The sequence below is a fragment of the Pseudopipra pipra genome, chromosome Z, assembly GCF_036250125.1.
Source record: "Pseudopipra pipra isolate bDixPip1 chromosome Z, bDixPip1.hap1, whole genome shotgun sequence".
In the NCBI taxonomy this organism is placed as follows: domain Eukaryota; kingdom Metazoa; phylum Chordata; class Aves; order Passeriformes; family Pipridae; genus Pseudopipra; species Pseudopipra pipra.
In genome coordinates this window covers 61,932,109-61,955,480 of record NC_087581.1, presented here as the reverse complement: position 1 = coordinate 61,955,480, position 23,372 = coordinate 61,932,109, and the positions used below count along the sequence as shown (strand labels likewise).

Sequence of the window (23,372 nt, the reverse complement as noted above, 5' to 3'; positions counted from 1 at the left end):
CTGGATTTTTCTCTTTTTTTTAAATAGCTCATGGAAAAAATGTCAGTTGCAGAAATTACTTTTGACGTGAAAGAGACTCAAAAATTAAAGAAAGACAAAGAAAAAGCAGACATCAGAAAGGAGACATTTTCCATATCTGATAGATGCAGAACCTAGTCCCACTGAAGGGCACATGCTTGGTTTTACATGAGCTTTATTGGTAGGCCAGCTTCAGTAGAAGACCACACTTCCACCAGTGTTACTGAGAATACAGTGATATGGTAAAAATATTTGTGTGTCTCTCATTAAATTGCCAATGAGCAAAAGCCAACATTTAAAATGTATGTGTTTTGCTTTCTTAAGGCCATCATTTAGCAATTGGTGATTCAACTTACTTTGAAATCAGAAATTCTGGCTGATAGCATAACATTTATATCTTTGAAGATAAATAGGTATCTATTCCCAATGCGATGCAATCAGGATCTGACAAGCATGAGAAGTGTATGTGAGAGATTTACCATCTAAGCGGCCTTCAACAATGTGGCTGTTTTCTCCACAGCCCCATAATGTGACACTAGTTTGTTCCTGTACCTTTGCCCTTTCCTGACCTAAAATGTGTTGACAATAAACACAAAGTTTATTTGAGTTTGAGGCATTTCCTGACTTTTTTTCTGTAGCCTAACTACCTGTATCAACCCAGATTTCCCAAAATTGTTGTTTATCTATTTCAAATCTAATTCAAAATTACTGAAATAAATTAAGATCTCAGCTACTTGCTCACAGGTATGAGATCTGCATACAACAACTTAGAGCAGGATTGCCAGGTGAAGGTGGCCAGCAGCAACTACTTCCAACAAAAATGGCAATTTACTGAAAGAAAATTTGGTCCACAGCTTTCTTCACAGAAGAATGCCGTATTTGCCAAGCTGCAACATCAAGACTTCCTAAAAGAAAACAATAAAGCAAGGCTCCTTTCAGATGAGAAGGGAAAGGGGAGGGGAAGGAAAAGGAGAAGGGGAAAGGACTGTTTTTGTGGTTGGCTTTTTTTGTTCATTTGTTTAATTCTGTTTTTTTAATGGTGGTGAATGTTCAGACATCACAATAGTATGGGACCCATAAAGCTAACAAGACTGGTGCCTGTGTTTTTTAAGTACCCACAAAATAAATCACAGCTCCAGGAAGTTCATGTCTTCACTGTAAGACATCTGTGTCAATGTTATTGAAGTGGAAGCAGAGCTAAGCAGCAAGATCGCCAACAGAATACTAAATGCAGCATGAGGAGAGTTTAATGTGATGCGCCATCCTATTAAGATAGCAGCATCAGACCCACATTTTGAGCCTCATTTTGGTGGACAATTTATCAGAGCATACAATGGCACATAGAAAACGTCAGGTCTTTGCAAGAGGAATTTTCTCCTGCACTACCACTTGCATTTAGCTCCAGTCACTTGCACCACCAATAGCCCCACAGCAGATTTGCAGAAGGTGGCACACTGTACATGGGTGCCTCACTGAGATACCTAAAAGCTTGACAATATTTGGATTGTCAAACTCTGCCATGAGAGCTGCTTCCCTCTGAAAGTCGGCCTGCATGTCTGCAGATGCTTCCTCCTTCAGCATTTTTACTGCCACCATTGTGAAAGGCTCATAGGGCAGCAACCCTGGGGCCCTGCAAGGAGACAAAAAAGAGGAAAGCATCAGTGGTGAATGCATACACTCTAAATGCAGGTTCTGTTTCTGATGCAAAAGGATGCACTGACAGAAAAAAAAAAAAAAGAAAAAGAAAAGAATTTTAAAAAATAAGGGGGAAGGCCCCAGCACCAACTAAAGGAATATTAAATACCACCCTCACCATTTGGGCATGTCTGCATTGCATAATAGAGAGACATATCATTTAGTTCAATGGGGACTAAATCCAGTTTAACTTTTTTTGATTACTATTATTTCTGCTTACAGACTCATTACTGTGACTGGTAAAGACATAAATAAGTAACAGGCTGTTAAGCAACAACCTCTCCCTAGGTTGGAGGTCACACCCTAAAGTTTATAGAGGACAGGATGGACTCTTCAGTCCAGACAATTCACTTTTGGGGTGTAATGACTGAACTTACCAGAGTTAAAAATAAACCTATTTTATATGAAATTGATGAAATAGTCTCCTTTCTCCTACCTGGCACAATGGTGACTTTGGTACATCCATCTACTGTTAAAGTGAAAATAACAATTACAGTAAGTATGTCCCCCTGGTTTTGTAAGGAAAACAGCCTTTTGTCACTATTTGTGTGTTTGTGTGTGTGTGTGTGTGTGTGTGTGTGTGGCATATCTGTCCCTGTAATTCAACAAGTTATAAACCCACTAGCTAATTTCAGCTGAACTTAATGTGGTGTAGCTGAGGTCTATAGAAAATAGTCATACTCCTGCAAGTTTTGTGGAAATGTGTGACAGGACAGAAGGGACAAAGCATATCTGTGCCCTGTCTGAAGAACAAGGTAATGTGCAAATACACACATGTTGTGATACTGGTGAATCTTCAGCTAGAGCTTATAGACACAAATTCATAGGAAACAGAGCTTCCTGACTTAGGTCAATCATAGTCTTGTTTTCTTACCCACAAGTCACTGCACCCTCAAGATTAGTTAGATGGGCTTGCCAAAGATTTAGGTGTAGCTGTTGCCAAAGAAGAGTAACTTTCTACTTTTCAAACATGAATCAAACATCAAATGCACATTTTGTTGCCCATGCAAACTCTTCCCAGGGGCCCTGAAGATAAAACACATTCCTTACAGGTAGCCAGCAAGAGTCCATGGAAAATAATGTCCATTTATGTGTCATGTTGCTACACCAGCCCGACTTCCCTCCCATTGCTCAAATGCCAGGTCATTTTATTGCTCAGTAGCACCAAGAGGAGATTCCAATTTCCAAAGCAAACTTCCAGTTTCGTTGTCATTTACTTCAGACATATGGCAGTTGCAACAGTTGTACTTGGATGCTGGAAATGTCAAATGTCAGTGGATGGCAGGGGGCCCTTCAGAAAGGAATCTCACAGGTGGCTGATCACAGCTGAAAAACTCAGGCAAGGAGGTCTGGCATGCCAGAGCAGAGGATCAGACTCCACACTTGTCTGCTACTGCCTCCATTGTGGCAAAATGTCTTCCTTTTTTTTCCCATGGTGGCAGCAGTGTCCAGTAAAAATAGGAGGGCTTTCATCTCTTCCAAACAGTCTCATAGATTACCACCCGTCACTGACTAGCAGACCTAGTGGAGTGCCAAAGCAGGGGCAGGCACAGTTTGGTCTTGCATGCTTTGAACAGAGAAACTCGCTCCAGGCTTATGTACACCCAACCAACTTCACTGAATCCTGTAGTGTAAACTAACCTAAATATAACTGATTAAGCTGCACAAAGTCTTTTATTTGGCCTTCAGGCAACAGCAAAAAATTTCACCCTTGGTATCTCATGCTAATTCAGCCCAGTTCTTAGCAGACCTGGGAAACTCACGCTGATCTGGCAGAGACAGAAACTGTCTGAACTCTTGGCAGACCACTATCAAATTTGGCCCATTTGGTGCCCAAAAGTCAGTCTTTGCACAAAGAGCTGGGACACATCTGCAGGAGAGCAATGTGAAGCTGCTGCCTCTGCACCAGGAGAATTCAGGTGGAGGTCCACAAAGTGAAGTGTTTTCTAAAAAATACGTAAATTCTCCTCTAGAGAAAAAATAGGTTCATTTTCTTCTAGAACTAAGGAAGCAACCAAAGAAATTATCTTGGGTTTCCTTTCTTGCAGTTAAATTCTGAGGAGAAATGTCCACTGTTTGTGTACAGGATGGATAGCCACAGTCCTTGACTGCTTCACCATCAATGGATTTATGCACCAGTGGCAGCATTTGGTTTTTAGGTACCTACCATTCAAAGAACTAACCAGTGGTGCAGTTAGGAATTTCACCCTGAGCCTACCTACAGAGGGTGCCTGACTTAAGTTCCAAGTCAGGTTTTCTTTCCAGAGCATGAAAAGAAATGAGCAGTTTGAACCTGAATTTGAGATTGACTCCTGTCCACATCTTCCTTGGCAGCACAGCTGGGTAACTTCTGTTAGATCATTAAATGATGCAATTAACATCTACTGAGTCTGATGAAGACTCACCTTTTCCCTATCCTTTGGTTAAATTTGTATGTGGAAAGGAGAGCGCTCTGAACTGGCAGGGGCTCATTTTGTCATTCTTTTTTTCTGGTTTTCGGTTGTTTTTTTTGTTTGATTGGGGTTTGTTGTTGTTGTTGGGTTTGGAGGGGTTTTTTATTTGTTTTTATCGATGTTGTTTTCTTGGGGTTTTTGGTTGGTTCATTGGCTGGGTTTTTGTAAGGGGGTTTGTTTGTTTTGATGGTTTTTCTGGTGTTTTGTTTGGTTTGTTTTTTTTTTAAATTAACATCCCCACTGTTTTTCAGCTATATTTGAGACATCAGGTCAGAGAAACACCCTTTACAGATGGAGAGAACACCAGGAGACTTCTGCCAAGAAAATCCAACCTTAGAGACCTGCTTTGTCTCTTGCAGGAACAACGAGCTATACCTTTGCAGTGGAGGTCTACTAGCCTACTAGCTCAGCATCCAGGCTTTTAAGCAATCCTGGCCTGCGGTGTTAGCCTGGACAATACAGCTCCAGCTCTGGCAGAAAATTTGCATGCTGGTCTGCATTGAACTGTGTAAATCTGGTGCTCTGGTGGCTTATGCAGCCAGTGTGGTCCTCCCAGACACAGAGTCCAGGACCCAGTTGGAACTGACCTGAGCTAGGTCCTTTTTAAGCATGGTTACTTCCTCATCCTTTCCAGTGCAAAGCCATTCCTGGTGAAGACAGCAGCCTTTCAGGAGAAGCTAGTAAATGATAGCCAGACACTTCCTGTCCTAACATGTTGCTTGACCCAGGAGTGAGTAAACACTGAATCAGAACTCACAGCAAGCCAACTGGCAAAGGCATTGCTGGCACTGTGTGCAGAGCTGTGTTTACAGGAGAGAGAGAAACATGAGACCAGGAGAAGTAAGAGTATTGCTAAACTTAGCTCGAGATGACCATTTAACACACGTAGGAAAGAACATTTTATCCTTCTGAGATGGGAAGGCAACGGTTTGATTTGTGATAGCTTCAGTAACCTGTAAGGATATGCAGCTTGTGCTACTGGATCAGCAGACTGCACTGATTCATCAGAGATGCACAGAAATACCAATGGCTTATTATAAGGAATTAAAATAATTATAAGTAATCATAAGGCCTTGGAAAAACTTTTGATAGAAATATTAATAAAAATAAGGAATTTCCTGAGAAGCAATATTTCTGGGGCTCCTTTCTTGAGCCACAGAGAGCAGATGTTTCTCGGGGTATGGTACTCTCCACTTGGCAAATGCTGGATAACATCTGATGCTTTATTTTTCACCCCATCTCTTTTTCCGTCAGTTTCCACCATCAATAACAAAAAGGTTTAATTAAAAGAAATTGCAGCTCTGGGGTGGATGAAATCCACATAAAAGGTTCCTACACCACTTTAGCATTTGCTTAACCCAGCACTTTAGCAACATTTGAATGCCCTTTGAGAGGTCCTGCTTGATGTCCACAAGAGTCATTTCCAGCTCAGAAAGGTCTGAGCAGTGCTTATATCACATTAAAGCTCCCAGTGCAGGTCCAAAGTGGCGCTTGGCAGGAAGACCGTCTACCCTGCTCGCACATCGCAGCACGATGAAGACTCCTGCCACATGAACAGGAAGGTGGTGCATTGCAAGGCACCCCGAGCACTGTGCTGAGGCTGGAACAAGAGCTGCCCTGTGCCCCTGCACCAGCTGGCGTGCAGTGCCCCACAGCTGTTGTGTAGTTTCTACAGTTTTGTTCTTGTTTCAAACTCAGATGCATTCGGCCGTCTAGGCTAACAATCAATCACAGGCTAAGCATCTGTGACTTTCCCACTGCATGCCCTTTGAACTTTGTTATTTTTAGCTCACTCTGTATTAAACAAAAGTATGCCTGCATTTCTTCCATTAGAAATAATTTATCCCTTCATTAGAAAAATAAATCCATCACAGCTATCGAAACTTTTTCCCAGCTGCAACACATTTAACCTGAGCATAGCTCATTTCCTAGCAGATACTCTAACAGCATAACTATAAACATTAAAAATATCTGCATTATGATTGCTTTTTGCAAGGAGAGGCCTTTGTCTTTGAAGTCAACAGAAGCAGTTTCACCAGGCACATCTTGACTCATGGTGGGATTCCGATATTTCCCTGGGGTTTTTTGAGGTCATCGTAGACTACTCCAAATACAGCTACAAAATCAGCCACATCCCCTACTTGTTAACTGTAAAGGACTGTCCTGAGTAAGCATGAAACTAGACAGTCTCTAACACTTGCTTGTAGGAATTTGGAGATGAGACGTCATGAGGAAACCAGTCCAAAGATTGTCCTGAAGAAATTATGGATTCTGTCAAGACTGTCAAGACACCTTCCATCCACCTTAGTCTAGGAAGGATTGGGTTCATCTTTAGGTTTGTCAGTTAAAGATTTTTCACATTTCAAGAAGTGCACGATCTCACATCCCATGAGACTTAACAGAACTGGAATTTCAATTAATGCTTCAAATTTAAAACAGGTAACAATGGCTGCAACTTCCAAAAATGAAAAGTGAATAACTAAAGGGGACCCTTTAGAAGACAAGAAGATAAGGGGATTAATTTATATGTCTCAAACAACGATAGCCAGATGGCTATGGAGCCAACCAAGCTGTTGTGGCTGGAGACGGGTGCCATATGGAGCTAGGACAGCATTTTTCTGGGACAAACATCCTTGTTCTGGCTCCTGGATATAAGCACAACACCATACAGCACAGGCATAGGAATGAGGCCAAGAAGCAAACATGGACTATAGTGTGGGATCAAGACCATCCAAGGCCCCTAAAGCTCTCTGACCCGTTTCCAGAAGAAAGAAGAAGAAAGAAGAAGAAGAAAGAAGTTCTGGACGAACAGACTGTGCATGCTACTTTTATTTGCATAAAAGTAAGAAATTTATCTACAGGGCAGGGAAACTTATCTATAAAAAGGTAATCCTAAAAATCCTGTGCGCATGCACCCTAAGACCCTAAACATCCCATCAGCTGAAATGATGCTGGAGTCAGGGCTGGTGATGTCTCTTTCTTCCTTTCTTCCTTTCTTTCTCTCTTCCCCTCTTTAATACATATCTCTTTATCTCACTTCCTTTTCACACTACCACTTTATTCAAAACCCTCTACTGTGTGCTTATATAAAACGTTAGGGACTATAACATACCAATTTCCATGCCAGGTATGTAATTCACTCATAAAAATTTGTAAGCTTTTGTGGACCCCTCTGACTTTTGTTGTTTCTTTCAGCCACAATCATCTACAAATCTTAGGTCTGCCCTTCCCCTTAAGATTGGGACACCATAGACACACACAAAAAAACCTCTATTGGCCTAGGTTGGGTTCGTTTTTAGGGGATTTTTTGGGTTGTTTTGGCTTTGTCATTGAATCAAAGTGAAACTCGGTTAGGACTGAACTGTAACATGACACATTGCCTTCTGTGGTAATTACTGTCCAGTGTTGGTGTTATAATAGCAGTCACCACACACAGCTTGCAAATACTGGGAAATGCAAAAATTTCACAATAGGTCACATGTCACAGGCAATACTCGGCAAAAACAGTGATGATAAATTTAGCTAAACTTTTACATTATGCTTTGGTATGTGTGTGAAGCATTACATCTACTAGAGAATAGAACAAAAGAGTAATTTGTGACAAAAGTTCAACAAATATTAACAGATAGCAGAGGACAGTGGAAACAATTATTCAAACCTGAGTGTACCATTTGGTACACATGCATTTGATCTTGGTTTGAGTGAAAGAATGGATGAATGAGTGATTTCCAGTGCCAATTTTTCAGAGGTACCTCCAGATAAGAGAACTCACACAGAGACTGCTTACCTGGCTTGGAAGACTCTCCCAAATGCTCCTTCCCCAATATCTCTCACATATTCTATATTGTTCCTGGGATACTCCAGGCTAAGCAATTTTGGATTGAGGAGAAGGGGCATGCGCTGGTACATTGGGTTGGGGTGCAGCCGGTCCAGAAGTAGTTCAGAGGGCAGAGTGGTGAGCGTTGGTGTCTCAGACTCCCTGAAACAAGGGAGTGGTTTTTGGTCAGTGTGTGCACAGCCTTCAACCAGAACATAATTAGCTGCCTCTCCTCCTGGGCTTATTTCTTCCAGGATGGAAAAGGAAGGTACAGCAGGGCTACAGCAAGAGCCTTGCAGCAATGTGTCATGCTGTGTTCCCAGTCACCAGCCCACCTTCAGCTCTGGCACAGGAGTTTGCCAGAACTTGCTTGGGCTGCCACAGGCAAAGAGAGGGCTACTCCCCCCTACCAGGCATTTGCAGGACTTTGCTCTCAGAAACAGGCAAGCCCTCTTTCAAAGCATCATTTCTTGCATTGAATTAATTCTCAAGCTTTACCTTTTTTTGGATTTCCACTGCTTTCGGTGACGGCAGCAAACCAGGGTGACAATGCCGAAGATCACAACCAGAGCAAAGCTGGAGATAATCGAGATGATGACAGTCATGGAGTACGTAGGGGAAAAGGGAGGAGAAGGGGGGAGATTTAGAGTCTCTCCATTTGGTTTTCTTGTTCCTAGTGACAACAATGCTGTAACGCAAACAAAATCAGAGGGTTATGCCTCTGCTGGTTTATAGAGCTTTCTCTAAGAGGAATTTATGGAGTCAACCTGATGTCCTGGGAATTACTGACACTACAGATACATCCAAATGACTGCATGAGAGAACAATACGACGGAAGCCTGGCTTGCAGGAACCAAAACACACTTGTGCTTGCCAAATGTGAAAATCCAGGATCTGGTAAAGAGCAAGATGCAGTTCTCATTCAACTGGGAACACAGTTTTGGTATGGAATGATTGCAAGAGTTACAGATGGGAGATCACATTTGATGGCCTCAACAGTATTCAAATATAGTTATGTCTGCACTGGGAAAGATCAATGGTCTACAATGTGAACCACAATGTATCATGTGTCCTAAAAGGAATCTGCAGGGAGGAGTGTAAGACCAAGTAAGTACACAGTGATACTTTCCTGAAATATCCTCTTGCCTCTAACAATTTACGTCTCAGTGTCTTTATGGGGCAAATATGGAAAACACACTTGGCTTTATCCTTAGGGGAAAAAAATCACATAACTACCTGCTGAGTACTTTCTGAGACATTCTAGAAAATGGTACTCTGTATATGCAGTGATTGAGAACAGAAAGAAATTTAAACTCTTCTTTTTAAGGCCAGCTAAACTGAAAATGACCTGTGTTCACTTATGTCCATGAAACCCCTGTGCAAGAAAAATTGTCTTATTTCCAAGCACTGAGATCCAGAAACTGTGAATCTCGGACAAAATACTTTTCAAAAATTATTCTGTTGTTTGGACAAGAAATAACAGAAACATTTAGTTTCAACATTGGAGAGAAAAGATGTTTCTATCTTTTGAAAAAAAATTTTTTTAGTTAAAATTGGTTTTTATATTATTGAAAAAAAAAATCACCCAAAATAAAACAACTTTGAAAAATAGCCCAAAACCCTACCTTCAAAACACAGTGTGGCAAATCCATTTTTCAGAATACCACAGGAAATTTTATTCCATCCTTTGGCATTTATATAATCTAGGGTAAGGTGTTCAATTTGTCTGTCTTCATTTTCCTCTCTTTAGGGGCATATTATACCTTCTGGTCAAAAATGCTGAGTGAATCTTTGAGGAGACCCAGAACTAGCTGAATCCAGAAGGAGGAACAGGTTGGTATACTCAGGATGCAAACACCTCTTGTGGCCCCAAAACAACCACAGTGGCAGAAATCATAGATTTGAGTTGCCTACCATCTCCACAGGGAGGCACGCTGCAGTATTCCCAGGTCACGGCTGGGTCTTTCGTGTAGCACCAGGGACGTTCATTCTCACCTCCTGGGTTGCGACAGTAATTCTCAGCATCAGACAGCTCAGGAAAAACCTGAGGAGTCCTCCTGTGCAAGTGGGGAGCCTTGAGGGAGGAAGCAAATTGGATTAGTGTTTAAGTATAATTTTTCATGCAGTTACTAGTAAAATACAAGCAAATAAAACAGTGAGTGAAGACAGGCAGAACTTTTCTTGAGATAGCCTGACAGAATGAGAGAGAATGCATCTTGGCACAGGAAGGGGAACATGCAGATTGAAACATGATGAGATTGTGAAACACCAGTGAACTCAAGAATGAAGGCAACCTGTCCCCTGCTCAGCCCTTCCACTGAGACTGGGCTGCCTGGCTCTGGGAGACATGTTGGAAAAGCAGACCTTGAGCACAGCTCTCAGTTTGGTGGATGTCACACCAGTGCTCACCTGGTCACTCCACTTCTGGCAGGGAATGCCAGAGGCCGTGATGTTGGCCCAGCCCTGGTAAAACTGGCCATTGCCACTGTAGCAAGTCCCTGGGAGGGAAAAAAAAAAAAAACAACATTGGATCAAGGACTCATAAGAATAAATTTCATGTCCTTACATTAGAGCATGTGACAATTAGCATCAGATCTAAAGCACATAACAGGACAAGACAACTGCAGGCTCGGCACTGCTTAGCCCCTTGTTTACACTTAAATGGATTTTGAGCTCAATGCACAAGATCAAATCTGGTAAAACTTCAAAGAGAGAACAGGAGCTCTTTCAGTTTGAGAAAATAGGCCATATGCCTGTAATGGTTGAGCTGCAACTACCTCATGCACAGCACTTCCACACAGAAAGTGCAGGCAGAACCACACTGAACCCACCCATGCCAAACCAAGGCAGAAAGCAAATTGCAGCACCAGTTCCATGATTCACAGCCTACACTCTTAGAGGGAGACTACTAATAGGAATATGCCCATGTTCCTCTTGTAGATAGCAGAGGGCTGGGATACATAAAGTCCCATGGTGGTATCCTTTCTCCTGCTTCTGTACAGTGCTTGTCCTCTTTGAATATTTGGAGACAGCCTGTGGTTTCCAGCATATGTGGAAACCATACACTGAAGGCCACTATGATCTGAAAGAATAGTATCAGTATAAAAACAATGTTCTTTCTAATAAAGAATGTATAGTTCACTTTCCATACACAAGGCTTGTTCCGGCTGCAGAAAAATTAAGCAGAAAATCTTGAGAGGATTTTACTACAGGAATATGGATAAATGTAGACACCACCTGTCTTCATAGGAGAGTTTAATGCATGCTGGCATAATCTAGGAACCAGGAGAACACCATAGGAGATGCAGCCTTACCCACTTCAACACATGGTAGATAATCTTTTGTAAACTTGGCTGAGCAGGGGCCAGCATTCTGATTGACAGCATGCATTAGGGTCCGCTGCATTGTTAACCTTGTTAGACAAACTAACAAGCCAGCGAATACTGTTGTCATAATTTTATTTTCTATTATGGTCATAAACTTGCAGCTCAGGAAGAAAAAAAAAAAGGAAAAGCAAGGGGAAAACTGATGTGTTCTAAAATAATGATTTTTAAGCAAATATTTTTCAGTATCATGTAAACTCTTTATAAGTTTTCATCCAAATTTGAGGCAAGGCTGTGTGTTTTAATTTATCCCTGCAGATTATCCTGTTTCTCCTGTAGGAGGACCATAGTCCATGCACTATGATGACTATCTGCTCTTTTCTTTTCACATCATCCACTGCACTCAGGATTGCAGTTATATTTTGTTATAGATCCTTAGTTTTCTGAAGTTTCAGCAGGCATCAGGCACTACACAGTGAGTAGGTAGAAAAACCACCGTTAAATAGTTTGCTCCAGGTGAGTGAGCTTAAACAAAGGATCAAGTTCCTGTAACCCAAGACATCCAAACATCCCAGTATAGAAATGACTGTGGACTTCACAAGAGCACTTAAACCCATCACAAATACAAAGTAAAATGCTCTAAAATGGACTTCTTTGACTGATATGTAAATAACATTTATGGTTCACATCTGCAACAACCTAGCATCCCCCACATAACATAGCTCAGCAAAGGCGTAAAATCTTGTTAAGCTGCCCTGGTACATACTTGTGTGCCTGAGCCCAGAATTTTACATGTCTCTCATTCAAAGGAAAAGAAAGCAATGCCTGGAACATGCCTCATGATGAATATGAAAAAGATTTCTGCAGAGGTCTGAAATAAATATAAGTGTGACACCCTAGAGGATCAATGTGGAGAGTTTTAAGGTTAACAACACCATTAAGGAAGCAACCCTGAGTCCTTTGTACTCTGGAAAATGCAGATGCTTTCCTAGATGGTCTTGCTACAATGAGGACAGGGGAGAATAATAAAGGTGGTCCATCTGAATTACAATGAATAATTTGATGGCAAGCTAGAAGACAGTTTGGTTCATGTTTCCCAAACCCTTGTGCACACAACAGAGGCTCTAAAGCAAAAAAGGGGGCAATATTACTAAAACGTTACTGTTATGTCTTCCTGATTCATGACTGAATATTGCACATCTGTGCAATGCCACTCTGGGAAAATGCTGTGAAAGCTGAACAGAAAGGTCATGCCTTTACACAGAACACAGAAACTATGTCCTGAAGTTGCAAACATCTCAGGGGAGTCTGAAACCACCCCATGAATGCACCACTCATTGGCTGGCACTGCTGTCTTGAGGTCCTTGTGTCAGGGAGGGGATGGCTACACCTGAAGGCTGTAGGCACTAGGCAGCACTGATGGAGAGATTCTTCTTTTTTTTCCAGTGAGACAACTTCAGCGGCTGAGCTTGAAACTGCAATTGTGTGTCTGTGGAAGAGCTAGATGTGAGTGTTTCAGCCATGACCAGCAGCAGGGTGAGAGGCTAACAGAAGTCATAGCAGCACCACAGGAGATGTCTTGGTCTTACCATTGGTCATAGGGAGGTCAATGAGAAACAGACAGAATTCAGAGGTAATTTGAGGAAAGTGAGCCAGACTTCAGAGATAATTTGAGGAAAGTGCTGGGACCTTTTGGGTATTAAGGTCTTGCAAGGCCAGCCTGACATAGGTAACCCAGTGTGTAGCAGCATATAAGGCTAGGATAATCTCAGCAGCAGTATCAGAAATACCAAATATGGGTAAAGCAGAACTAGAAGCAATTGGTAGAGAGAAAAGGAAACAGCTGAAGCGGAATGTACCACCTAAAAGCACCATTCCACTCCCACCATCTTCAAAAGTTACCAGCACGTATTTCCCCCAGACTCTGAAGAGCTGGAAGTGTGTTTCCCCATGCCTTGGATGTGGCAGCTCAGGCATTCCCTGGTAATCACCCAAATTCAGCCAGCCAGGCCAGAGAAAAACACAAAATTACTGTGCAAACTGCATATTCAATGAAGAATATCATGTCCACCTTTAAAAATACAGAACCTGGAGCAGTCTACTTACTGGTTATATTCTCCTTCTTAAAATCTGTAAAAAGAAAAGACAAGATGTAAGGAGGGATTGTCCAGGATGTAGTATAAGTGGATGCTTACTTAGGAGCATGTTATAGGGAAAAGTTCTCACCCTAGCAGTGTTTAAACAACTTGTTTCTTTGCAAAGGCACCCGAATGGCAATTTTGCCATCATTAAGACTGTTTTATGAAATTGTTATGATCTTCTCAATAAGGATCCAGGTTTTATTTACTTGAGAGATTTTTCCCACACCCCAGTTGGGTGAGACAGGCAATCATCCAATGCAGCTGCCGCAATTCCATGCACAGGTGCTGACAGGACCGTACCCATCATTAGCTTTTACTTTAGCTGCAAGTTATGGATCTCATCCTTCCCCCCTCCCTTACCAAGAACACAGGTCTCTGGACAATGGGCAGCATGTGCCACCTTACCAAAGAAAGGGATGTGGGTGCAGGAGCTGGGGTCCTCATGCAGGCTGGGCAGTCTGTTGCATTCAGGAAGAGTGAGCAACATCAGCCCTGGCTTGTAAATCCCCTTCTGAGAGTTTTCCTCCATTGAGAGCCATTCCTTAAAGCAGTAGAGATCCTTTACAGCAAGGCAATTCTCTCTACATTATTTTGCAAAAAACAGTGAAATACAGCAGTCAATAGCTTGATAACAATAGCTGCACTTAGCTGGGATATGCAGGGGTTATGCAGGCTGACAGAAATCCATTAATAGAGTCACACATCTTTAAAGCCAGTCTGTCTGGCTCATAAACCATAAAGGAAACTGTATGAAATGTAAGAGCTTCCTTTAGGAAACAAACAAAACCACATTTTTAATAAAGTGGGGTTATGCTCAAGACACAACTAACATCACAGTCTGTGAGGAGTTCATTCTCATCTTTTCATACAGATTTTTTGATGCTGTCTACTAGTAAACATCAGAGAATCATAGAATGACTTGGGTTGGAAGACACCTCAAAAATAATTTAGTTTCAACCCCCCTGCCATAGGCAGGGACACCTTACACTAGACCAGGTTGCTCTAAGCCCCATCCAACCTGGCCTTGGATGCTTCCAGGGATGAGGCATCCACAACTTCTCTGGGAAACCTCTTCCAGTGCCTCACCACACTTACAATGAAGAATTCTACATCACACCTAATCCAAACCTACTCTCTTTCAGTTTGAAGACATTCCCCTTTGTCCTGTCATTACATGCTCCTGCAAATAGCCTCTCACATGTCTGAAGTTTGAAATTTTCCGTACATTTTGAAAATCTCACCTGTCTTTTCTAAATTAACATGTCATCTATTAAAAGCAAGAAATGAGCTGCAATTCTTAATTGCCTTAAATTAAATATTTGCCTGTATTTTTAATGTCACAGAATCACTCATTCAATTATCTTCTTTTCTCCACAGACAACTTTCTCTTTTTTCTCTGTCAGCTCTCTGCAGTAAAAGCTTTAGAATGCCTGGCAAAAAAGAGACTTGTCTATGTATTACCTACCACATAACAATGTGAAACATCCACTGACAAGAAGTGCTTTGGATGTTTAAATGGGCCTTACATGAGAAAGTCTTTGTAAAGAAGGGTAAGGCAAAAATATCTGCTCTAGGGAAGAAAGGGAAGGGAAGGTTTGGGAAGGTTTGGGAAGGGAAGGTTTGGAAATGTTTGGAAAGGGAAGGGAAAGGAGAAAAGAAAAGAAAAGAAAAGAAAAGAAAAGAAAAGAAGAGAAGAGAAGAGAAGAGAAGAGAAGAGAAGAGAAGAGAAGAGAAGAGAAGAGAAGAGAAGAGAAGAGAAGAGAAGAGAAGAGAAGAGAAGAGAAGAGAAGAGAAGAGAAGAGAAGAGAAGAGAAGAGAAGAGAAGAGAAGAGAAGAGAAGAGAAAGAGAAGAGAAGAGAAGAGAAGAGAGAGAAGAGAAGAGAAGAGAAGAGAAGAGAAGAGAAGAGAAGAGAAGAGAAGAGAAGAGAAGAGAAGAGAAGAGAAGAGAAGAGAAGAAAGAGAAGAGAAGAGAAGAGAAGAGAAGAGAAGAGAAGAGAAGAGAAGAGAAGAGAAGAGAAGAGAAGAGAAGAGAAGAGAAGAGAAGAGAAGAGAAGAGAAGAGAAGAGAAGAAGAGAGAGAAGAGAAGAGAAGAGAAGAGAAGAGAAGAGAAGAGAAGAGAAGAGAAGAGAAGAGAAGAGAAGAGAAGAGAAGAGAAGAGAAGAGAAGAGAAGAGAAGAGAAGAGAAGAGAAGAGAAGAGAAGAGAAGAGAAGAAAAGAAAAGAAAAGAAAAGAAAAGAAAAGAAAAGAAAAGAAAAGAAAAGAAAAGAAAAGAAAAGAAGAAACTGTACTATAAAGTTTGCGGACTTGTTGCATTGGTCAATTTATCACTTATTTGCTTATTTATGCAGTTATTCTTGAGAGTTTGAGTTGAAAAACCAGCTTTGTGCAGAGGTTACTTTTAGTGAGTTCAGCTGAAGTCCTTAACAGATCCACAACTTTTCCAACCATCACACAGTGATTCAGAAAGGTAGAAAAGTATTGTTGGGGTCCATGGGGAAGGATTTAGCCAAATTCATCACCTGATGCAATCTGATTAATTATACAACAGTTTTGGCAAGAGCAGATGGCCATGACATTTGGAAATGACTATCAACACTCCAAATACTCTAAAGGACCTGAAGGATGCAGGTCATTGGGAATTCTACCAGGGCAACAGCTTTTCTGCAACACTAATGGATGCCCTTCAAGTCTGCAGGCTGAAGCCATCAAAGCTCAGCTGCTCTTTGCTTGGTTTTAGCCAGTGCTGGTTTATTCCTTCCTCACTTCATGGAAACCAGAATGCAGCCAGATGGCATAATTTATCTTTTTTATGTTAAACAACATGTGGAACAGGAATGACCTTCTGAAGTAAAGAAATGCTTAAGATAGGGAAATGAGAAAAACTTGCATTTGCTGAGACTTGGGAGATCTGGGTTGAATTAGCTTTGTTCACTCCTGGAGCCAGAGCATCCTTAAATAAGCCCTTTATTCAATTGCAAAACACAAAAGACCCTTCCTCTGCAATGTTGTCTGCCCCAGCATTAAAGGAATGTTATCTTTACCACAGACCCACCCTGGATGCATGGTAAGGCAGCCAGAGGGAGTGATGATCAGTCTCCTCTAGCTGGGTTCATACCATTGTTGTAACACTTAATGCTGAGCAGGGAGAGCTTGATGAGATCATATGCAAAGATAACTTCAGATTATTATTAGAAGTTTCATGTCATGTAAATGACAGATGGACAAAGAACAGTAATGGCAGAAGAGAACAAGTGTGGCAGTAGTGTTTTTAGGGACCACAAGAGACTATTTAAGAGGAGATGGGGACACTTAGGCCCAAAGTGAGACATTTTCCAACAAAAGACAGTTTCCCTGCAGCCTTGTCACTTCATATCAGCAGTAATTGAAATAGAAACTGAGGATGTTTCTTTTGCTGTCACAATAGCAGCCAGTGGCAAAAGGCAGACGTAGTCAAGAATTATGAAATGAGACATTGCTTTTCTTAAAAACTCTCATTTTAATCGACTTACATCTTAATTTACATGAAGTGAAACTTTTCCCATGTTGCTTTTTTCTGTTTCATTTCATATTGTTTTATTCCCTGATCACTTTTATAAAAGCTTTACTTAGTCTATCAGTTGTTATTCTGGCTAGATAGCTCCCAAACCAAAATGAACATTAAAAAAATATGACATGGAGTGAGAAAAACTGATGCAGAGAATAAATAATAAGACAAAACTACTTGAAAATATGTCAAGGGGAATATATCCCTCAAAAATTGGGAGAATTCTCCCACCTCTGAGATGGTTAAATTTTTACTCATGAAGTATTTCAGCTGAAAACTTGTGTAGTCTAGCCAGTGTCTGCAGAGAGGTATAAAGTTGTCTGTAAAAAGTAATTAAGATAATTGGAAAGTAACCAAGACCATGTGAGATGTGTTAAAGAGCCCCCAGACCTCTCTCAGCTGTTCAGAAGTACATATTAGATGTCTGAGTTTTCAAAAGGAGTATTGGGCTAGGGCTTTGGAAGAACTGCGGTCCAGCTGATGTGCTCTGGGAACAAGAATTGGAAAGGATGCTGTTACAGGGCTTTTGTTATGAAGAAAGCTGCATTAAAATTGGGGGGGGGAGGTGGGGGAGGAGCAGGGGGGAGGGGGTAATAATAAAAAAAAAACCAACACTGACTCATGGATTTGAAGAAGGATGATGCCAGGCAAAACCATTAACATTTAGACATATTTGCAAATGCTGTACCTGTTAGCTCAAGATCAAGTACAGATTTATGTTGATTTATGTCACTCTGACTTTACAACTGCCCCAGAAGTGACTGAAGTCACTTACCATGAGTTCTGGTCCTACAGGGCCACCTTTGAGTAGAAGTAAATGAAGCAAGGCCCTGATCTAACTGAAATGCTTTGTGGAGCAGTGTGCAAAATCCCTAGCTGACAAATGTGCTGTACATGTGTGGCTGAAATATAAATACTGACACACATCTTGAAAAAAGGCACAGAGATCATGTACTTAAGGGCACAGTGACAAAGAGGAGAATAATGAGGTGGCAGGGAGAAGTCTGCCAGTAAAAAGCAAGTTTCATTACTTGGCTGCATGATTATCTGTGGATACTTGCACATACACTTTTTTTTTGTAGCATATATGCCACCACTCTGTTGATGGTGGAATACTGAACACCAAAGATACCAAATAGAAAACTGAATGTATAGTCAAGCTGCATACTGGGCTTTTCCTCTGTGCCTTTGTTTTAGAGACCTTAAAGGAGGAGCAACCAGTAAGATCCAGATTACAAAAACAATGTGCTGCTATTGCCCTGAAAAGCCCCTACATAGCTGGAAAAATGACTGCCAGTAGACCATATCTAACCCAAGTCCAGCTGGCACTGTACTTGCCATATCTGCACAGAAGACTTGTATTTTAGTTGAGACAGTAGAGTTGGGGCTGCTCTTCCAACAAACAGAGATCTGAATAAATTTTTTAAAAGTGTTTCAAGGAAGATGAGAACAAAGCACTGCACTTCGGGCAAGGATATCAGTTGCCCAAATGTGAAATGGGTAATGACTAGTCCTCCAGGGGGTGAATATGCTAGGAAAAAAAGAAAGCTTCATCCTGATATATCTATGAGGGGCTGTCCTCATCAAGACACACCAAGCAATCATAACTCCATTATAGTCAACAGTAACAGAACTTGGACCTGGCCAGAAAAGCAAGAGCTATGTGCAGAGCTTGGAAAAAACTGGTTTTTCTAGTCAGAGAAATGGGGAAGATTTAAAATCTCACTGCAAAGAGGAAGGGAAGAAACTCGCCTCCATGGCCGTGGTGGGAGGACAAGGAATGAGGGAAGGACTGCTCAGGAGGTTGCATGGGGAGGGAGCAGTATCTCTGCCACTGGGATGTGTGCACAAATATCTGTCAGCAGTGGATTAGTGAGAGATGCTTTGGACTCCTCAGGGTCCCTGTCAGCCCAGTTTCAATGGACATTTCTCTGCATATGGAAGGATATAAGAGCCAGATTGGAGTTTTGGTTTAGCAGGTACAATTACAGTGTCAGTATCTCTGATGTTGTCTTTTTTTGTTCCATCTTTGTCTTAGTGCAAAGTGCTAAATGATTGCCTTGGTCAGATTTATTGCATAGTCTGAGGCTGTATTTAGTCAAAGTTCCAAATAAGCAATTACTTTTGATAGTAATAGTAAGTACAGACTGACATAGGAAGATTTAACTGATAACAATATGTTAATTATTTAAACAAACTGTGTCATTCAAATGGATACTTCTTTTCAACACTGTCCACTAAATGCCTGATATAATACAAAGGTCTGGGCCTGGAATTCAGTCCGTACCCTAGCAATGAGCACAGACAGAGCTGAATCAGTCATCTCTGGGTGTAGAGAGAAGAGAGCAAAGGGAAAACCTATGCAAACCTAGAGGGCCCAACTTCACTTAATGCTACTGCAAGCCTGGTCAGTCCCTCACCACTCCACAGCTGCCTACACATCCCCCTGAAATGAAAGTGAAATATGAGCATTTTTTTCTTCATTTACCTGCACACTGGTTTTGGAGCTGGCCCAGCTCCGGAGGGATTGCACTCCTGGAAGATGTAGTTACACAGCAGAGACTCAGCAGCCGGTTGGCAGAATGAACTCACCATTTTCAGTTCAGTCCAGGCAGTGTGCACAAGCAGCTCTTGGGTCTCCTCTGGGTCAGCATAGGAGGAGTTGAAGAAAACAAGAGCATTCTTCGCCAAGATAGCACTGCACACCTCACCTCTGTAAGTGCTGCAGTAACCTGCATCACCCTTGTACAGCTTGCTGTTGAGGACAAGAGAATACACACATAGAGTAAGCTCACAGCTCTAAATAGCTGTAGGCTCGCAATGCCTAGGCTCTGTTTCTGAATAAAGTAGAATGTACAAGGCTAACAGAGGGCAGAGAAGATAGGAGATGGTTATAATCACTAAAACCAGCTAATATATTCCAAAAATGAAAATTCTGCAAAGTACCCTGGTGTGAGCCCTAGTGAGTTCCAGGAATGAGGATCTTGCCAAGTATTGTGAACTTTATAAGTGGGCAAAAGACTGAGCAATCAAACACAACCATGGCCTAGCATGGCCCCTCACCCTCTCCCTGGGCCCTGTGGGAAACCATTTTATTTTCCCTGCAGTAGGCATCAGCCATGCTTCTTTTTGCAGCCCTGTTATAACTCAGTGTTTTTTGCTCTGCTGTCTAACAACTGTTTAATTTAGGATGGACTTGATGAGCAAGAGCCAGAAAAGTCCAATACAACAGGTGCCAGGGAATTTTTCACAAGATCAGATCAAATTCCTGCCTGCCCCTCCTCAGCTCCTGCACCCCTCCTGACCCTGCCTCACTTCCACACGTGTTTAGGTGGGAGACACAGAGAGGAGAAAGGCACAAGTCTCTGAATTTTTCTTCCTGGTTCTTCCCTGCAAGGTCCATCTTCTCCTCTCCTAACCGTATCTCCCACATTGCAAACTCCTGCCACAAAGGATGGAGACAAAGCTATGCAGGAGCAATAAAAAGCACACTAGGCCCAGCTCATTTGAGAGCCATTTATTTATCTTTCCTGTGATTTTTGCATCTAGGAGATCCCTCCCTTCTTCCCCACAGCCATGAAAATGGAGCAGCAGGGCAAGGGAAGTGCACAGGTCAGCTGTAGCTGTAGCTTCCAAAGTCACCCAACAGCAGCAAGGCCTGTGGGTGAGGAGATGCCCTCTGCCTAGGCAGCCCGTGGGATGCAGTGTCCTTGGCATGGGAGGGAAACCTGGGATAACAGACTCCCTGTACGTGGGGGATGGCCAAATCGGGAAGGGAGGAGGGCGGGGTGCAGCTGTCCCCATTGCTCATTTGGTCAGTGTAACTGGGGTCAGGGAGTTCAATTCACAACATGCCAACCATTTGGAGCAGTCAACAGAGCTATTTGTTTCTTTGCCTTGTATTTCTTTCCCCTGTCGAAATAATCACCCATTGTTAACTCCGGGTTTTCTTGCTGTTTTTTCTTCAGAAAGCTGGACATACACGGACAAAACACAGTATGCTCGCATTTCTCCTTTTCAAATGCTGCTCTTTGCAGATGACACTCCCTGGCCCTGTTTCAGCTGCTATACTTTGGGTTCCATGTGAATTTTTTTTAAATTATATTTGTTCCTATTTTGCATTGGCTAAAAAATAAAGGAACCAACCCCTTGAGATATTACCAAAATGGCAGTGATGCTGTGACACCCTGTATCATCCCAGGCTCCATGGCCATGCCTTCATATGACACAGGTGTCCCCCAGTATGCTGCACCAGTCTCACAGCCCAAGACATCACCCTGGTGTACAGCATGTTGCCCCAAAGCGATGCAATGCCCCCAGCACCCTGATAGAACTGTTTGTGGCATTCAGGGTTCATGTTGTTTACATTTTCCCAATCATACCCATTGTGCTTAATCTGAAAGTTGCTACCTTCCTGTGTCCAAGAGGCAAAAGCAGGGGCAGGTGTGCATGAGGCTGCTGTGCTGCTGACTTCAGTGGGCTGCAGAAGCTGCCTGACAACAGCCCTCAGTGCTTAGGCTGTGATTCCTTGATTTTCTAAAACATTCAAGGAGACACAGACCAAGTTGCAATGGAGAAGTAGCAAGAACGTGTTTCTCACATTGCCTTGTCACAGAAAGGGAATTTCGTGCAGTGAGTGTTGAGAACATCTGTGGGACTGAAAGGCTCAGCATTTGACCACTGCTCCCATGCCTGTGACACCTTCACAGGTGCAGGTGTAAGGCATAGGTCTGCCATCATCACTGGTGGTCACTTAATCACTTACAGACTTCCTGAATCAATCTAGCAAGCCCCTGTAATGGAGACGATGGCCTTTGCAGGGGGCCTGTGTCAGCAGACTGGCAAAGCCATCTGCTCAGACTTTCTCGGGCCATGCTGATTTCTCTGAGGGCCAGAAGCCCCCAGCCCACCTCCCAAGCTAATCCTCTATTTTCCTTCCAGAGTGATCTGCCAGTGCAGCATGTAAAAATATGGTAAAAACAAAAATCCAGCTAAATTGTTCAAAAATTATTACGCAGAGGTGCATTTCCTATCACACATAAGTGGCTTTACCATTCATAACTGCTTGGAACAAATTTAAACTTCTCTTGCCCTAACCTGGTCATCACCAAACCAAATTACATTTACTGACTGTGTATACACAGGAGTTTAACTTGCAGTTAAGCTTTCCCATGTAAGTTTATAAGGTCAAGTGAAGTTGTGGGTCTGTTACTGTGAACAGAATTTACTACAAAATATTCTGCCCACTACTATATTTCAAACACCCTTACTGTTGTGTGACCCACCATTTGCTTGATACAAAATCATTCTTATCTCCCTGAGCTCAGTCTCCAATTATGCCTCTGTAAAGGAGCTCAGTGTACCCTTCAGGTGAACCTCATCTGCGTGACTGGCATACGGAAACCCTCTCCCTTTATTTAAGCCAAACTAACCAAATCCCCTTGGTTCATCATTTCTCTTCTCCCTGGTCCAGAAAAAACTTCCACAAAGCCACAGAAAGTCATTCTTACCTCCACTCTGCCAAGAAGCACCAAATCCAGGAATTGTGATGAACCAGGAGAAAGAAGAAATGGAAAAGATATCAGTGACACTTCATTGCTCCCTCTGAGATGTATAAGTTGGTATTTCCATGATAGGAAATCTGTCTGAGAACCATAAGCTGTCTGAAAAAGAATGCACCTAAATTCTGTTCTTTTTTTTGTACCTTCTTGTGGGGAAGAAATGTTGGGCAACACTGGATGCTGTAAAGAGAGAAGGAATGAGGAGGAGGAAGTGCATTGTTGACTCAGTGCCAGCTGAAGTGGATTGTTGCACCCTAAACTCACATTTTTACCCTGATCCTTTGGGTCCTACATAACTAGCAGGTAGCACCCTCTGTTTAAACCACCCATGTACTCATTACTTCAGGCAGCAGCTGTAACAGGCAAGAGAAACTAGGGCTGGAGATGCAGCACTGTCACATGACGGTGCCCCCAGCTTGCCAGTGCCACAGGGAGCTGGGCTGTGCCAGCCAAGGACCGGGACACCTCTGCCCTGGGACTCTTGTGAGATGGAACAAGGCTAAGGCAGACTCCTGATCAGGTCTAGGCAACTGTTCCCCTCCCGATAAACACAGACAGCCCAGAGGAGAACAGTGCAACCCCTCCCACCAGCCCAAAGCACCTGCCCTCCCCACTGCATTTGTGGGACAGAGACTTGCCTGAGCTAAAAGCAGAAGTTGAAAAATACAAAAAGATACAGTTGAAAAATACAAAAAGTACGGAAGTTGTGAAATACAGCATCAAGTTCTAAGTCTCTTACAAGGCAGAGCTTGCTGCTAGGTTTCAATGCCCAGTGTAAGAAAGAGCATGGTTATTTTTTCAACAAAGAAGCAGCTAAGGC

General features: G+C 42.3%; 1 protein-coding gene across 2 annotated transcripts in view; it reads right to left on the bottom strand.

Moving 5' to 3' along the window:
• Nucleotides 1-23,372, bottom strand: part of MUSK (muscle associated receptor tyrosine kinase) — a 54,593-nt gene that overhangs the window by 5,222 nt on the left and 25,999 nt on the right. Inside the window, exons 8-16 of one of the 2 annotated variants that reach the window (XM_064640857.1) lie at nucleotides 22,502-22,508; nucleotides 19,480-19,746; nucleotides 13,853-14,028; nucleotides 13,413-13,436; nucleotides 10,393-10,481; nucleotides 9,898-10,057; nucleotides 8,482-8,671; nucleotides 7,954-8,145; nucleotides 1,500-1,648 (exon numbers count right to left, since the gene is read on the bottom strand). In XM_064640857.1, coding sequence (XP_064496927.1) covers nucleotides 1,500-1,648; nucleotides 7,954-8,145; nucleotides 8,482-8,671; nucleotides 9,898-10,057; nucleotides 10,393-10,481; nucleotides 13,413-13,436; nucleotides 13,853-14,028; nucleotides 19,480-19,746; nucleotides 22,502-22,508 — 1,254 coding nt within the window. Of the gene's footprint in view, nucleotides 1-1,499; nucleotides 1,649-7,953; nucleotides 8,146-8,481; nucleotides 8,672-9,897; nucleotides 10,058-10,392; nucleotides 10,482-13,412; nucleotides 13,437-13,852; nucleotides 14,029-19,479; nucleotides 19,747-22,501; nucleotides 22,509-23,372 lie in introns of those variants that run through there. The other variant, XM_064640856.1, reaches the window with a different exon arrangement.